This window comes from Anabrus simplex, chromosome 1, assembly GCF_040414725.1.
Source record: "Anabrus simplex isolate iqAnaSimp1 chromosome 1, ASM4041472v1, whole genome shotgun sequence".
Lineage (NCBI taxonomy): Eukaryota > Metazoa > Arthropoda > Insecta > Orthoptera > Tettigoniidae > Anabrus > Anabrus simplex.
This window is the reverse complement of record NC_090265.1, coordinates 1,279,826,481-1,279,844,987: the sequence shown is the minus strand read 5'-3', so window position 1 is coordinate 1,279,844,987 and position 18,507 is coordinate 1,279,826,481. Positions and strand designations below refer to the sequence as shown.

At 41.8% G+C, this 18,507-nt stretch overlaps 1 protein-coding gene across 4 annotated transcripts in view; it reads left to right on the top strand.

The window, feature by feature from the left end:
* Window positions 1–560: 560 nt before the first annotated feature.
* dlg1 (discs large 1) overlaps window positions 561–18,507 on the top strand; it is a 961,276-nt gene continuing 943,329 nt past the window's right edge. For 2 of the 4 annotated variants that reach the window (XM_067137678.2, XM_067137675.2), the window contains exons 1-2: window positions 561–818; window positions 1,809–2,152. In XM_067137678.2, the coding sequence (XP_066993779.2) occupies window positions 2,078–2,152 (75 nt within the window). In that variant the 5' untranslated portion in view covers window positions 561–818; window positions 1,809–2,077. Of the gene's footprint in view, window positions 869–1,808; window positions 2,153–18,507 lie in introns of all 4 variants that reach the window. The other 2 variants (XM_067137677.2, XM_067137676.2) reach the window with 2 other exon arrangements.

The window sequence follows — 18,507 nt, the reverse complement described above, 5'->3', positions numbered from 1 at the left end:
CTTGTAACCATGGTTTTTTTTTTTTTTTTTTCCACCTCGCAAACGGAATGATTTTAAACATCTCTGTTCACAGTTGACAGCATTTTAGCCTGCATTCTATTTCTACACTGCCTTATGGTCCTGCATTTTCAGTAAAAATCAAGGAGTTCCTCACAGTTTGCAAATAATCTCGATCTACCACACCCTCCTTAACTTTCCGGTCGCCAACCAATCGCAGTAAAAGGGTAATGAGATATGCAAGAGGAACTGTAATGGAGTTCTTTTTATCATATAAATGTTCCCATACTAATTAGAAATAGCGCAAGTTTAAAAATACTCTCAACAGACAATGAGCTCTTTTTACTCATTTGAATCCAAATAGAGGCAGTGTCAAGATTACGCTGTCTCTTTGCATTGTGTAGATGTGATGACTTCCTTCAGCAGGGAAGCTCATGTGCTCCGTCGGTTATTCTCGTGCATTTCCGTGGCACTTCGTGTGACCGCTATACGTGCCGGCTTCGCTTGATGACGAAAGCTACACCCAGCAACGTAAGCAACAAGTAGTTGGCCATGTTTTAAAACAGTTGAGTGTGTTGATTCAGGCAGTTTTAAGTGTGCGTATTGCAGCTGTGCTGTTTTAATGAGTTTCGGATGATGTTTCGCGTCTTTCATTGAGTTCGAGCGGTTTAAAATGACGTTCCTTTAACAGTGAAGTTGTGGTGCATCATCTGTGACCTTGCAACGTTCAAGAAAACACAGGGAAGAGTTAGTAAGGAAGTTCTTCGTTGTTAGGCCGGGTTCAACCCCAAGCTTTCCAGTGTTACCTACAAGCTACAGAGGTTAAAATTTGTTTTTAGTGAATATTTTGCAGATGTGATTATTCGCTGAGGTAAAAATACCTTAGTATATGGCTTTTACGGGAACTGGAATTGTTTTAAGTCGATAGGTTAGTTCAAGCATATATTAACGTATTTATCAACAAGAATATCGTGTTAAACTACGGCAGTCGACTTGTTCGATATCTAACATAACGCATTGGTCAAAATAAACAAAATACATTTTTGTTGATATTTGTCAGCTGTGACTTGTGCACGTGGTGTCTTGCACGTGGTAATCACATCTGACATGTGCCTTAGTGATTTTAACATACAGTATATCTCGTGCCTGAATCGTGCTCGTGAACGTTGTCTTTTTATCTTCTGTTAGTAAAGTGTGACTTCATAAAAATAGGCTTTGTATTACACACATTTTTCTGAAGCTGCTTGATATTTAGGCTCCTTATGTTCACTTTTATTCATTAGATTTAGTATAGTTATGACGATACTTTTTAACACATTCTTAATTCTGTAAAGTGAAAGTAAATACGTTTCTCGTGCTTTAACATTCTAAAATAACTCCTACTTCTGAAAATTCCTTCATATTGTATAGTTTCACTTTTATCACTTTGATGATTTGTAATAACGATTTCATTTTTATTGATCTAATTTTATGTCGTTGTGTATATTCCGATTTTAGACGTAATCGTTATTATTTCAGACTTTTTGCCCTTAAATTCGGTGTATTTTGGAATATTTTTGGATCTGAATGACCAGTCTTGTTTTAAGGTTTTTGTCCTGAAATTTGTTTTTCAATTACCTGTACATGATTGTAACCGTGAACTTGTATGTGCGTACAGTAGTACCCGTAGTTTGCTTATTCAGTTCCAGTTCCTGACGATAGTTTCACAAATTAATTGCTATTTCTTCCTTGGTGTTTACAAGTACCGCACTTGTGCCCTCGGTTATTTACGATGCGATTTATATGTGGCCTGTGATTTTTTTATTTTTTAGAAAAGATAAGTAGCTACACGTGTGCAGTGTATATAATACAAGTGTTACGAGCTATGATGTGCTCCGTTGTTTTGGAAAGTGAATCCGAGTAGCCAGTCGAACGTAACTGGAGTGTTAATTGTTGACAAGTGTCTGCTTGGTGATTTTTCTAGTCAGTTGGTGTTTTACAGCGTCAATGTGTGTGTTGTGAGTGCCTGTGTGCATGCGCCAGTGCAGCCTAAAGGAAGTGCAATTTTACACTCTGTGTGCAAATCTACTTACTATAAACCATGACAAGCAGAAGAAAGCGTCGTCAGCACGATGGATTTATGAAGAAAGTGTCGTCGTTGTTCAATTTAGATACGGTAAGTTTAATGTACATCACCTTTTTTTTCTATTTTCAGACTATTTTATCTGTGCATTATCATGTTGTCTGCGAGTGCGAAACCGGTTTATGAAAGTTCAACATGAAGTAGTAGATGTTTAAAAAGGTAGTTGCTTTCTTCTCTGTCATTGCACGAAAATGGGTACTTAGTTCATCAGTTACACATCCAAATTATTATTATAGCACTGATCCGAATTTGGTGACATGTAGTGTTTATACTGTGGTGTAAGAACTGGAAAAAATCCAAAGAAAAGCAGCTCGATTTGTTCTGAGTGATTTCCGACAAAAGAGTAGCGTTACAAAAATGTTGCAATGTTTGGGTTGGGAAGAATTGAGAGAAAGAAGAGCTGCTCGACTAAGTGGTATGTTCCGAGCTGTCAGCGGAGAGATGGCGGGAATGATATTAGTAGGCGAATAAGTTTGAATGGCGTTTATAAAAGTAGGAAAGATCACAGTATGAAGATAAAGTTGGAATTCAAGAGGACAAACTGGGCAAATATTCATTTATACGAAGGGGAATTAGGGATTGGAATAACTTACCAAGGGAGATGTTCAATAAATTTCCAATTTCTTTGAAATCATTTCGGAAAAGGCTAGGAAAGCAACAGATAGGGAATCTGCCACCTGGGCGACTGCCCTAAATGCAGATCGGTATTGATTGATTGATTGATTGATTGATTGATTGATTGATTGATTGATTGACAAGTTTTTTACTTTGATCTATCCGTCTCATCCTTTGGCTTTTACAATACGAATGACCGAGCAAGTGGTTGCGAGGCTTGGGTGATGTAGCTGTCAGCTTGCATTCGGGAGATAATGGGTTCGAACCCATTGTCGGCAGCCCTGAAGATGGTTTTCCGAGGTTTCCCATTTTCACACCAGGCGGTTGTACCTTAATTAAAGCCACGGTCGCTTCCTTCCCACTCCTAGCCATTTCCTATCCTATCACCGCCATAAGACTTACCTGTGTCGGTGTGACGTAAACCAAATCGTAAAAAATAAAAGAAATAAAAATAATTAAAAGATGAATGTAGCAAAGGTATGCCGTGTAGCAAGCATTGCTCCTTATGCTGTCAATCATTGTGGAGAATGGTTTAAAGTTATCGCTCATTGTGTCTATTGGTCTACATTTCAGTGGGCTTCGCAGACATGCGACACCTGTTGGCTTGAGTAAAGCAGTAGTTTGGCAACTTATTCCGGAGGATGATGATTATTATTATGAATAATAATATTTTGTATGCCTCTTCAGCGACGGCTATGCTGAATATTGACAACTGAGTGAGGATTTCTGGCGTTTACGACTATTCCTCTATACTGTGGAGTGGGAGTGGGAAGGAAGCGACCGTGGCTTTAATTAAGGTACAACCGCCTGGTGTGAAAATGGGAAACCTCGGAAAACCATCTTCAGGGCTGCCGACAATGGGTTCGAACCCATTATCTCCCGAATGCAAAATTATCACCGGATGTTGACGGTGATAGTGCATCATATTATATCAATATAACAGTCGAATTACATGAACTTCATGTGCATTTCTATACCCTTATATCTCAGCTCTTTCTGGAACCACCCACGTCCCGTTTTGCATTTTGGCTGGATGTTTATAAGGCCAGATATCCTCCTGGTGCCACATCAATTCGAACCTTGGCCATCTGAGCGGAAAGCCACCAGTTAAGCCACAGCACTATCCACGCTCCCCATCCCTATCACTCAGTACGGCTCGAAGTTCTTAGCCAATTTGTAATTTTTAAAAATGTTATTGGTTTTATTTCTCACTTGACTACTGCATACATTTTTAGCTTCCTTCTTAACTTCTGACTACTTCAACGGTTTTCGGAGATGCTGAAATGTTCCCCCACAAGGTTTCTTTTAGGTACCGGGAAATCTACTCACCCGAAGCTTTTGCATTTTCGGACCTTGAAATACAACCGAAGTGAGCCGGGATCGAATCCGCTGATTTGGGCTCAGGAGGCCAGTGCTTATACCGTCTGAGCCACTAAGCCCGGCATATTTTTACCTGTTATAAAAATTATTTGAAAAAGTACCTATAAATTAATCACTATGTAGAGTTTCGACCGAAACGTTAAACACTTCGTTCGATTCCCTGAAATGTACTGCTGTTTTCAATGATAATATTCATACAATGCCGAGCTTTGTGGGGAAGTAACCATAATATGTCAGTATGTCAAAATTTTCTCATGACGCTCATTTGTGGAGTGTGTATCAGTGATATTTGTCTAGCCAAAATATTTCTTTCATGACCAATCGCTTTCTTCAGAGGAGAAAAGATAATCCATCTCCTTTTAACGACATATTTGTAGGTTTTTGTGAGGACGAAAAGTAAAATATGGGAATACTACGCCAGGGGCCGACAGCAAGTCGGTCGCGAACTACCCGTGGATTGTGACAGCAGACTTAGTAGAGATTGCAATCTTTAAGAAGAGAAAGAAGATTTAAATTCCCACGCAAGCGCTAGGAGACGTTTGTGTGGCATTTTTACTTTCACTTTTTCGCGAATGAGCAAGTGCTGCAGCGGTTGAAAATATTTCCCTCACAAGTTAGTGATAAAGTGAGGCTATGCTGCATCCCACTTGTAATATTTATCCATTGTGTGTGAGAAGTATTTCAGAACCAAAGAAATATTGCACTGTAATTCTGCAAGTATCCTTTACTGACTAACGGTGCACTTCGTTGACGGCGTTGTTTGCTTCAACTTACCTTATAAGCATGAACTTCATTAAAAATAAACTTCAGTGCTTGATTGACTTACGAAGATCTGTCACATCCCCTCCGATTTATATTCACTATGTTATCTTGCATTTGTTTAATGTGATAATTTACGTTTTACGAATTTTACCTCTGACCCTATACAATAGTAAACTCTCGATATCCCTAGAACAAAATCTTAGTAATATGTTCTATAATTACGCCAACCAACGGTATGCTGGTAGGCTAAGAACGTTACAGAAGTAGCGTAATGCAGGGAGTTCATGGACCAGAATAGAACAGCCAAGGAGGAAGAATTACAGCCCTTGTCTACGTCGAAGATGTCAGGTATTCGTGAAGCTATAGACATATTTACTGGTGTTACAGATTCGATTTCAGACCCTCATCTACAGCCATTCTATAGATGTTTACGTTCTTCACATACTATATTTATTCGCAAGCAGCATTAATAAATTTCTAAGAAGGTTGAGAGCTTCAAATCAATATTCCTGAACGAAATTTCACAGTGACGGAGTCATCATGGTACCGTAGTAGGCCTACCGAAAGAGTGTATGAATCAGACACTGACCAACATTTTTGAGTTCCGGTACTGTAAATTAGTGTCAGTTCTGCTGTTTTTTATGTACAGTACAGCATATTTTACACATACTTTGCAAGTGCTGTAGACTTATTGTAACCTCAAACTTCTCCAGTATAATATCTGACTGTGTTATTTGTGTAAGTGTCATATCTGATATAATAGTCTATATATATATAATTTATCTACTAAACTACTGCCACCCACATTGTCAGAAGTAACATTAATAGCTAATAGTATACCTTAAAGTACAGTATCAATGTATTCCTTTAGTACAACTTTCTTTCTCTTCGATAAGGCGGGTTTTTCGTTATTCCTTTCCTTGCCCCTCCCAATTACGAGTTTTCAAAAGTTTACTGTAGGTCTGAATACAGTGAATAAATTAGTTTGTGGCGTTTCTGTCTTCTGGCGTGATACTGTCGACCGAAAGAAAATCGCGGAAGAGAATGTTAATTTGCATTGATTGGATACTACTTCTGTAATTTTATAGTTAATCAAGTGGAAATTCCTTGACTAAAGCGAGTCTGTTACGCAAGTTATACCTAGTTTTTGTACAGGATCATATAATTGCTGGCAGGAGTACAGGGAATAATAATAATAATAATTACTTAGACCTTGTTGGCTCATTAAATTGTACCTCCGTGAAATGTTATGTTTATATTATTTCTTTTCCATTGGTTGGAGTAAATAGGAAAGAACGTGGCTTGAGAATTATAACTTCGCTTTAGAAAGTTATGTTGTCATCGTGCACAGAACTTCAAAGTAGCACAAACTCTCTTGCATCTATTGGAACAATCATCACATTGTACAAATCTGCAAACATGTCGTACCCACTGTATTGTTCTGGCTACATGAAAGTGCTTTTTATTTTTATTGTCAGTAATGCTATTACATTCCTACTACTGTCTTAGCGTGCTGGCCTTTGGTCACAGGGGTCCCGGGTTCGATTCCCGGCGGGGTCGGGAATTTTAACCTTCATTGGTTAATTTCGCTGCCACGGGAGCTTCCTCATTTCATCCTCATCACGGCGCGCAGGTCGCCTGCGGGAGTCAAATCAAAAGACCTGCATCTGGCGAGCCGAACTTGTCCTCGGACACTCCCGGTACTAAAAAGCCATACGCCATTTCATTTCATGATGCCTGTTGTTTAAAGGTGCCTAACATCTAGGTCATCGGCCCCTGATTTCATTTCATTCCTACTACTACGTTAACTGTATACGACAGGTATCTATGAAATGAAAAATAATTACCATTTACTCATTGTAAATTTAACACTTGAAGACTAGAATGTAAACATACATTTTTGTTATAGACCTGAATACCTTCCAGTTTTCAGTGTGAATTTTTGTAAAAGTGAATACTGTAATACTAATGCTATGTTTGAAGGCCAGCCTTGTAGTTTAGAGGGTGACGTTCCCAGAGATCACAGGTTCGATTCTCGGCTCGTCCAATCATTTTTATCCTGCAGTGTAAGACTGGAACAGGGTCTACCCAGTCTCATGATACCACGTGACACTCCAATATCTGCAGGTCATCTGGCTAGCTGGCAATCGTCTTGGCCGACCAAAGGCCCTTAATGGGTTGTTGTGCTACGGGTTATTTTATATTTGTTTTGTAGACAGCGATTAATCGAATATGGTAACCTTGTACATGAGCGTAGTAGTAGTAGTAGTAGTAGTAGTTCGGAAATAACAATCTCATTGTAGATGTATTGAAAATAAAATGCTTAGTTTCTCGGTTCAAGCACTCTTTATATTTAAAAAAACCCGTAGAGGTACAACTCCGATTTGCCATGGCCTAGCGACTTCTGCACAGCCCGAAGACTTGCAGATTACGAGGGACGAGTGGTCAGCTCGACGAGTTGTTTCAGTCTTGGCTTTCTAGACCGAGGCAGCTATATCACCGCCATATAGCTCCTCAGTAATCGCGTAGACTAATTGGACCTCCAACCAGCCCTCAGATCCAAGTAAACATTCCTGACCAGGCCGGGAATCGAACTTGGACTCCTGGATAAGAGGTAGGCTCACTACCCCTAGACCAAGGAGCCGGCTCTTGTTATTCATTCATCGCAATTCTTAAAGATATATCGTAAGAAAAGAAATTGAACAGTTTGTAATTTAAGATCTTCGGTATTTAAATTGAAATTATTGAAAATAGAGGGTCAAGATTGATATGATTGCTACTCAACTAGACCTTTCAACAGTTTTCATCATTGATACGATTGTGCTGTTTGAATCACACATTAATCAGCTAGATGGGGTTAATGTTAAAAATATCTGTTTCTGTGGGCCTGCTAGGAGAAATACAATCTTTGATACACATTTGTTACTGAATTACATCTGCTATTCTTGATAGTGCTGTCAAAAAAATAAAGAAAGCACAGAGATACTTGATTGCACTTTGGATTGACCTTATTCACCTGTTGGTTAATTCCTGTCCTAAGGGATCTCTCTCTGGATTGAGAAGTTTCTCTTCTCACAGAAGTGACTTCACCCGGCAGAAGGATATATTCTTATTTGCAGATTATCGTTTACCCTTAGCAGACTTATTGGAACCTGCTTTTTCCTGTGATGTAGATCTATTCGTGGCCAATCATTTAAGCATTGCACCATATCATTTAGTAATCTGTTGGAAATACCATGTTTAAGTATGTTGTCATCTGACAAGTCCAGTCTAGGGTCTGTTTTCTGTTCTGTGATCAGCCCGGAGGTTGGTTGGATTCTCAAATAACAAAGGTTATGCCGGTGTAGGGAAATCCTAAACACCGTGTGGATGCTATAATGAGGAGTGAGGTAGTTTGCTATTGTTTTCCTCATTAGTCGAGCTCTAAATGTCAATATGCACCACCACCACCCCCACCCCCCATACCTCAGCAGCTTCCATATTGTCACATACTGAGACTTTAGTTGAAGCTACATTTTGCGCTGGTCTGAAGAGTAGATGCAAAAGAAACAGGAACAGGTGGCTGTCTAGCGTAAGTTAGGGTCAGTTTACATAAATAAAACAAAACCAAACCCCATGGCACAACAGCCCTGGAAGGGCCTTGGCCTACTGAGCGACCGCTGCTCAGCCCGAAGGCCTGCAGATTACGATGTGTCTTGTGGTCACCATGATTAATCATCTCGGCCGTTATTCTTGGCTCTCGAGACCGGGGCCGCTATCGCACCGTCAGATAGCTCCTCGATTGTAACCACGTAGGCTGAGTGGACCTCGAAACAGCCCCCAGATCCAGGTAAAAATCCCTGACCTGGCCGGGAATCGAACCTGGGGCCTCCGGGTAAGAGGCAGGCACGTTCCCGCTACACCACGCGGGCGGCACACATCAATAAACATACATTATCATTATAGACTGTTATGCCTTTCAGCGTTCAGTCTGCAAGCCTCTGTGAATTTACTAAACGTCGCCACACTCCTCTTTTGCAACTAGTGCTGTGGCCTCATTTAGTTATATACCTCTTATTTTTAAATCGTTAGAAACTGAGTCTAACCATCGTCGTCTTGGTCTCCCTCTACTTCTCTTACCCTCCATAACAGAGTGTATTATTCTCCTAGGTAACCTATCCTCCTCCATTCGCCTCGCATGATCCCGCCACTGAAGCCGGTTTATGCGTACAGCTTCATCCATCGAGTTAATTCCTAAATTAGCCTTTATATTCTCATTCCGAGTACCCTCCTGCCATTGTTCCCACCTGTTTGAACCAGCAACCATTCTCATTACTTTCATGTCTGTTACTTCTAACGTATGAATTAGATATCCTGAGTCCACTCAGCTTTCGTTCCCGTAAAGCAAAGTTGGTCTGAAAACAGACCGATGTAAAGATAAATAAAACATTAAGAAATATTAGGAATGTGGTTCTCATTCGGCCCTTTTGTTTGTAATTTGGATATATTTAATGATACACAAATGATCTGTTTAACATATTAGGATCTCACCGTAATCTTAAATAAGTCTTGGGGAAGGAGACAGTCTACGTTCAGACAGCACGTGTTTGATGAGGAAACCAACAGGACTAGTTGCATCCCACAGCTCTTGAAGGCTAATTGTTTTAGGCCCTATTAACTAATTTTACGCCGAGGTGCCGAAATTTTGTCCCACAGGAGTTCTTTTACGTGCCGGTAAATGTACCGACCGACTGAGCCGGGATCGAACCTGCCAACTTGAGCCCAGAAAGCGAGCTGTACCGACTGAGCTACCCAGCCCGGCTCGCTAACTACTCCAGATGCTCAAATTCTGTGGAGGATTTCAGGCCTCTTTTCTCTTATTATGAGAAGGAAACAGCAAAGTGAAGGTTATTTCTACGTTCTCTTGTTTTCTGTATATGAATTCCCACATTAACTGGTTTAGAACAAGGGGCAAGGTTAGAGTTGAACAAACTTAGCTGTACAAATAACTGTTTCCTGAGAACACGCCGCAGGTTTGTGTAATTATTACCGAGCGACGCTTGATTAAATTTATTTCCATTGTCTTCTTTATCGTACCTCGTAAAGTCTTTATAAGGCGGTGCGTCTAGTGAAAGGAACCTTGTTCTTAACCTTCGTGTACAAACTACACTACTTGACTTTAGAAGTGTTTCAGGTCACAGCTTCTTTCTAGCTGTACTGGGTATGCGTGTATTACTGTTACTGCTTTCTTTTGAAGTCCAGGAAGACTGGATCATATTCCTGTGCATGGATCATAACATTCTTATCTGACCTTCTGCCAGCCATATTCTGCACTCTAAGTGCGCCGAGTATCCAGTAATCGGGAGATAGTGGGTTCGAACCCCACTGTTGGCAGGCCTGAACGTGGTTTTCCGTGGTTTCCTATTTTCACAGCAGGTAAATGCTGGGACTGTACAATAACCAAGGCCACGATTGCTTCCTTCCCACTCCTAGTCCTTTCCTATCCCATCGTCGCCGTAAGATCTCTCTGTGTCGGTGCGATGTAAAGCAGATTGTAAAAAAGAAAAAATCTGCACTAATATTCATCTGACTCATCTATTTCTTCTGTGACTTAGGGGATTTCACCCAACGTGGGTAATTTTCAATTACCCCTACGCTGGCTAATACGGTTGAGAGGGCTACCTCTTTACAGCCTCCATAACTGCTGGACTTTCTGTCAGGCGCCCATAACTCGACCTTACGGGACTAGGGTTTGCCAGTCATGTAAGCAGACAAACCTACCAACTAGGGCATCTCCCGGCATTTACCAGAGACACCTGCTAGACACTGGTGCCCCCACTGAGACTCAGTAAACAGTCATTATTTTAGGCTGCTCCTTGCTCAACCGGGCTTGGGACCGGCTATGGCTGTGTGTAAATTCGGGAGAGACAAAGTGTGATATTTGTCCGTGAAGGATATTTTGACGTGTATGACTAATTCCCTGATGTTCAATATTTTCGGCGTTTAGGCTGATAGGTGATGGGTTTACGGTTCAAAACGAGATTGTTTTGGATTTTCTCCTTCTTCATCTGTTCACACTCCAGGGTCGGTTTTTCCCTCGGACTCAGGAGGGATCCCACCTCTACCGCCTCAAGGGCAGTGTCCTGGAGCTTTACTCTGGGTCGGGGATACAACTGGGGAGGATGCCCAGTACCTCGCCCAGGCGGCCTCACCTGCTATGCTGAACAGGTGCCTTGCAGGGAGAAGGGAAGATTGGAAGGAATAGACAAGGAAGCGGCCGTGGCCTTAAGTTGGGTACCATCTCTGCATTTGCCTGGAGGAGAAGTGGGAAACCGCGGAAAACCATTTCCAGGATGGCTGAGGTGGGAATCGAACCCACCTTACTCGTTTGATCTCCCGATGCTGAGTTGACCCCGTTCCAGCCCTCGTCCACTTTTCAAATTTCGTGGCAGAGCCGGGAATAGAACCCGGGCCTCCGGGGGTGGCAGCTAATTACACTAACACCACTACACCACAGGGGCGGACGATTTTTTGGATTTTCACCTGGGGAAAAGAGTTGTCTGCCTGGATACTGCAAAACGGCTTGGATACCGACTTCTGAACGCTGCGGGTGTTTTAAACCCAGCTCTGTTTTACACACAGTTCTGTGCAGGAATCAAGCCACCCAGGAAATTTAAGGACATTTATTTCCTTACTCTCTCGCACAGTTGAGTAGTTTCGAATTCGGAAGTCTAATAAATAGGGCATGTGTCACCCGCATGATAACCGGGAATAAAAGTGTGGTGATAGCGTGCTCCTGTTGAAAAAGGGGCTTCTCCACACTCATCTTAACCCTTCTGTTGTTACCTTCAACAGTTCAGTGCTGAAAACTACCTTACATTGTTCCTTCGCTATGCAGTTTGAATGTGCATTCTTAATTTCCTCACCGGGCTCGATAGCTGCAGTCGCTTAAGTGCGGCCAGTATCCAGTATTCGGGAGATAGTAGGTTCCAACCCCACTATCGGCAGCCCTGAAAATGGTTTTCCGTGGTTTCCCATTTTCACACCAGGCAAATGCTGGGGCTGTACCTTAATTAAGGCCACGGCCGCTTCCTTCCAACTCCTAGCTATTTCCTGTCCCATCGTCGCCATAAGACCTATCTGTGTCGGTGCGACGTAAAGCAACTAGCTTAATTTGCTCGTAACTAGCTGCGCTACTGTTTCGAGGTTATATGATGCGGACATTTCATTGGCTTTCTATATGTGCTTAAATTTGTTTGATTAATATTTTTCGTTCTGGTGGATTTACGTAAATTATTTTGATCTTATCGTTCTCAGTTTCAGGAAGTCTGTTTATATTATTATTATTAGTATTATTATTATTTTACCGTCCAGGTTTGGTTTCTCCCCTCGGACTCAGCGAGGGATTCCACCTCTACCGCCTCAAGGGCAGTGTCGTTGAGCGTGGGACATTGGGGGCGGCATTACAACAGGGGAGGAGGACCAGTGCCTCGCCCAGGCCCAGGCGGCCTCACCGCTTATGCTGAAAGGGTCCTTGTGGGGGATGGGAAGATTAAAAGGGATAGGCAAGGAAGTGTGAGGGAAGCAGCCGTGTCCGTAAGTTAGGTAGGTACCATCCCGGCATTTTCCTGGAGAAGTGGGAAACCACAAAAATTACTTCGGGGATGGCTGAGTGAAAACCGAAACACCGCTCTACTCAGTTGGTCTCCCGAGGCTGAGTGGACCCCGTTCCAGTCCTCGTACCATTTTTTAAATTTCGTGGCAGAGCCGGGAATCGAACCTGGGCCTCCGGAGGTTGCAGGTCATAAGACTAACCACTACACCACAGAGGTGGACTATATTATTTATAAAAATGATTATTTCGTGTTTTATTCCTGCCCGTTTCTGCTTTGGGAAGTTAGGTCAATTGCACAGTAACGATTTTTATGTTTGAATGGATCATTCATCGTGGTATAATACCCAGCTCCATTAACACCGTCAGCTTCGGCTATAGAAGGATTATTACATTTCATTGAACAGCGGTCTGCATAATTAGTACATCCGGTATTCGAGGTCGTCTTGCGAATATAGCTTGTATCCAAGGTATGTAGGCTACTCTAAATACCTTGGCTTGTCCTTCTGATGCTATTTATCGATGTGGTAGCAAGTACACATATTACTTTCTACCTGTGTTAATGTGTTGTAAACACCTTGTATACATGTACCTCGTAAAAACTGGGGATTAGTTTTTTTTTTAATCTTTGCTGGTGGTTTGACGTCGCACTAACTAAGGCTTTCGGCGACGCAAGGATGGAAAAGAGCTAGGATCGAGAAGGTTTCGGCCTTGGCCTTAATTAACGTACAGTCCCAGTATTTGCCTTGTGTGAAAATGGGAAACCACGGGAAACAATCTTCACGGCTGCCAATGGTGAAATTCGAACCCACCATCTCCCGAATGCATGCTCACAGCTACGCGAACCTAACCGCACTGCCAATTTGCTCGGTACTAGGGATTAGTGTTGCAAATAGACTTTAAAACCTATGAATTTTCTCCAAGAAGAAGATTAGATTTTTAATGCCATAGGCCATACACATTTATGGTCCGACTCGTTGACTGAATGATCAGCGTCCTGGCCTTCGCTTCACAGGGTCCCGAGTTCGATTCCCGGCCGGGTCGGGGATTTTGATCTTCATTGGTTAATTCCAAAGGCCCGGGAGCTGAGTGTTTGTGCTGTCCCCATTATCCCTGCAACTCACACACTGCACATAACACTATCCTCCACCACAATAACACGCAGTTATCTACACATGGCAGATGCCGCCCACCCTCATCGGAGGGTCTGTCGTAGAAGGGCTGCAGTCGGCTAGAAATAGCCACACGAAATAATTAATACACATTTATAAATTATTATTATTATTATTATTATTATTATTATTATTATTATTATTATTATTATTATTATTATTATTATTATTATTATAAGTAGTAGTAGTAGTAGTTGTAGTAGTCTCAGTCTCTTCGTACCACTCCAGTATCTGCTGGCCGTCTGGTTGGGCAACAGTCGTCTTGGTTGACCAAGGCCCTTAATGGGCAGTCGCAGCAGGTTTCGTTTGGATGCAAAGATTGATCAAAAGTAAGCCTGTAGTAGTAATAGTAGCTTCGATTTCTTTCCTTCCATTCCTGAAAATGAAGATGGTCTATTACCGACTTTGAAATTTAATGTAAATATAGGTTTAGATTCTTTTGTATTTATAATCGCGCATGTATTAATCAATTTTAATGTCAAAATAGACACTAGAAAGGATATTCAAACTGTACGTGTATTCCAGAGTTAGAAATGTGCTAAATACTATTGAAATCTGAGAATAATTGTATTTAACATGCTTATGAAGTTTGTGTTCTTTTAAAAAAAAAAAACAGAAAAGGAAGGGGGCATAGATATGTTTTTTGAACAAAAAGCAGATCCATAAGCAATTCCATTTCACACTTTGCGAAGCTTGAAGCCTAATAAGGCGCCTCCTTAGCTGGGTTTACAAATTTAGTGTGGTTTTCAACGGGGTACAAATTTTGAGGTACCTATTCTGTTCATGTTTAGAGTTCTGCTGGATAATAATAATAATAATAATAATAATAATAATAATAATAGATATTGTCCCAGCATTTTCCTGGAATAAAAGCCGAGTAATTAAGAGGGAGGAAAAGCACACTAGGTTCACCCTGACTGACACAAAGCGCTGATCTTCCATGCCACACTTTCAGTCTATAGTAGACACAGAATGTCTGAAACATGTTCATCACTCCATACACTGTACGGGCAATGGCCCAAATAATTAAATTAAATAAATCCCGTAATTTATAGGCCAAGCACTGTGATCTAGCGGCTAACGTTGACTGCAGCTGTCCTTGTACTAAGATTGATTTTATCGGCCCTCGATTCGTTGGTGAACTAGTTCGATGTATAGGTGAACTGGAACAAGGTAGACCGTACCTCGTAAAGTCTATAGCTGGTCCAGCCAGCTCTGAGACCCAACAAGTTATAGATGTATGTCTCCATTGCCCACGATTATAGAGTCGATTTCCTATTTTGTCGGTCGGCATTTAAGAGTCCTGCTTGGGAGACGATCGAATCGAGTCCTTGTTATTGCACGGGGCATCTTGTAAGTCTTATGAAGTTTCAGGGGCGATAAACATTTATGGTTTGATAAGACGCCGAGGTGCCGAAAATTCTGCCTCCACAGAGTTAATTCACATCCCAGTGTACTTGACCACATTCATACACCATCGGATTAAGCCGGGATTGAACCCACCACCCTGGGCTCAGAAAATCTGGGCTCTCCCATATGAGCTACTCAGCTCAGTTATTATTGAGCATGGCTAGAACAGATTTAAGACGAGGTGTATACCTTAGGTTTTTTTTTGCGTCGCACCGACACAGACAGGTCTTATGGTGACTATGGGACAGGAAAGGGCTAGGAGTGGGAAGGAAGCGGCCGTGGCCTTAATTAAGGAACAGTCCCAGTATTTGCCTGGTGTGAAAATGGGAAACCACGGAAAACCATCTTCAGGGCTGCCGATAGTGGGGTTCGAACCTACTATCTCCCGAATACTGGATACTGGCCGCACTTAAGCGACTGCAGCTATCGAGCTCGATCCTTAGGATTCTAGGAAAGCCACTGCGTTGTAGACAATTCCTGTTTAAAATGTTGTTATTAATCGCGGAATCTTTGTGAACAAATAAATATGTTTTTACCCATAAGCCAGAAAGTTACCCATTTCCATCTAAACGGCTCCAAGGGCTAAAGCGCCACCGCACCCAGTTTACTTTCAAGTGAAGAGAGTCGAGTTCATGACAACTGTATATCTGTAAATTCTTTGAAAGGTTCAGTACCCCCTAGGTCCCTGAATAACATGTCTCAATATCTGTATAAACGCTGTGAATTTTAAAACAAGATGGGAGGGGGGGGGGGAATCTGGTTGGAGATTCGCTCGTAGGCATCATACAGTGATTCGGTGTCGTCCCATTTGCGATCACTCAGGTCGAATGCAAGACTAATTTATTTTTGACGTGTTAAGCATTGCCCCATTTGCGATCACTCTCATCAGTGAGAACATAATTACTTACAAGCACTCAGGTTGCTGTGAGGGAATTTCATACTAAAGCACTGATACAGGAAGACAGCCCTCAAGTTACTGGTGAAAACCACGTGCTAGGATTCTGATGTTGAAACTCATTAAATGTCTTATGTTTACCATTTGAGCCTGATGCGTTAATATCCGAACAGACAAACAGGGACTAAATAGGACTCAAATGCACCTTTTATTTAAAGTTACCAGATGTTTGTGGGTGTAAAAGCGGTCAAATGAGTTTTAAAAATCGGGACAAAAGGAGGGAATTTGAATTTTAAACTTTGCAAAACTCAAAACAATGATTTTTGGTCCTCGACAGTGCTACCCTTTTTGAAGCAATTGTAGCTCGAATCTAAAACTTAGCAGTAAACTTACACTTTCTCTGCTCCATAATGCAATAAATTGGGGTCACTACTCAGTTAATACGTAAATAATGCACGAAATATTCAAATATTAAAACTGACACGTTAAGTAAACAACTGCTCAAAATATAGCCCACTTTCATCTACCTGCATGTACCCCTTAGTCCCGGTTCTTGATACGGGATCGGGGATGAGATGAAATGAATTTGTACGGCATGTATACAGGCAGGATGCCCTTCCCGAAACCACTCTCAGTTGAGGAGCTAAAGAAGATGAAATGTATTACGGTGAAAGAAATTCGGTAAGGAGGTGGGGGGAATCGTCTGTGGCCTATGAATAGGAACTGTCCCGGCATTTGCCAGGAAGTGAAAATATTAAACCATTCTCAGGACACCCCTACGGTGGGGTTCGAACCCACGCGTCTTCCGAATGCAGAGCTTGGCTTCATAGCCGTAGCGAGTTAAAAATAAGTTTAAGAAAAAATAATTCTATAATGATAGTGTGAGCTAGAACTGAATGCTTTCTTCGTTGTTGTTTTGAGGTGAGTCTGTCTTGTCGCCTCACACCAGCTTCAAAACAGGGGCCAAGTGACCCACAGACGCCATTGACCCGCTCGGGATAACCGTACTCGTCTTCATTTGAAGACTTTGCTGCCTTTTTAGTATTAGCCGAGTTTCAAAACGTAAGACATCGTCGTAGGAAACTTACCAACATCAGAATGTTCTTCGTACCTTCCAGTAATCCTTGCTATTCTTCCATCCATCCCCCTATTCAGCACCTTCCTTTTTACTCCTTCTAAATTCAATTCTGTCCACAGAATCTTATTATTAGACTTCTCCGCTTCAGATTTGAAGTACTTGATGAGGTCGTTCACTCCGGGGCGTCATCTTCCAATCCGACTGTTCAGTTTATGATTCCATCCTCCTACTGAATTAACCGTCCTATGTCGCCGCCGGTAGGTGTTCCATAATAATAATAATAATAATTAAGGCATTATTCAGGTAGCATTTCAGGATTTTGTAGCCATTGGTCCAAGAAGTAATCAAGAAATTCGACGAGCTTTTTCTACTTCTGGCGCTTGCCCGAGGATATATAGCCAGCCTTCTTCAACATTTTCAGGCTTGAGAAGAGCAAGGGCAACACACAGTCTGACGTCCTCATTTTCCTTGTACAGTGTAAGTCATATCAATATGCTGAACCCTCCTCCAGAGACATTGCGTAAAATCAAAAAAATAGTAAGAGCTGAATGTCTTCGTCAAATACCTGATGAACTGCCGCACTGTAATCTTCGTAGAATCGCTTCTTCGCTTGAAATGCAGCTTTCTTTAGGTCCAAGTTCGCCTCGTCAGGAACGCACTGGTGGTCGATCATTCTCACCATTGTATGCTTTTGACACACAACTCTTCCTTTATACTGGCATTTCTTCTGTTTTAAACATACCCATGTCACAAATAACCCTTGACTTTCCAGTAAGTTTCTGTGGGTGTATCCATTATACAGGATGAAGCGTAATTCGCGCACTCGGGCGTCGCAGCGCGACTCCTCACATGCCAGCAATAAAAAAATGTCTCTTACAAAATTTCATCTTGCGAGTATATCCGGCAGAAAAACGACGTTGAAGAGTAGCAATCTGGCAACACTGTAACCATATGTAGGGTAACTACCTCTGTCAGCAGCAGTTAGTCCTACTGTACAGTTGGTGGAATGGGTAGAGTTTTGGGTTAGCATGCAGGAGGTCGAGTGGTCGATCCTGGGTTGAGGCGTATGTTTTTTATTTCGTAAATGTAGTCCAGGTGGTATGGTATCTGGCATCTTAATCGTCAACAGCGATTGCAGTGGGTCCTCTAGAAACCATTTGTACTTACATACTACGATCCTAGAAATGGACGAACAATCGTTTTCATTGGTCAGCTTTGAAAGACGCCCTTTCCACGTCGTGGGCGTGAATTTATTCGCACCACTTCATGTACTAGATGTGAAACCTGTTTTCTTTGTACCCTCCTCCAATGGTCCCATAGATTAGTACCAACTAATATTCTTGCCTCGTTCAGGTCCATTACATTTCGTTAGGGCCTTACGTTACCAGTAGGTCTAGCAACGTGCTCTGCGAATAATGTCCAAACTCGGTTACAATTTGTATGTGTTATCACCATGGTCCCAATAATTCTGCCTTTCAACATTGC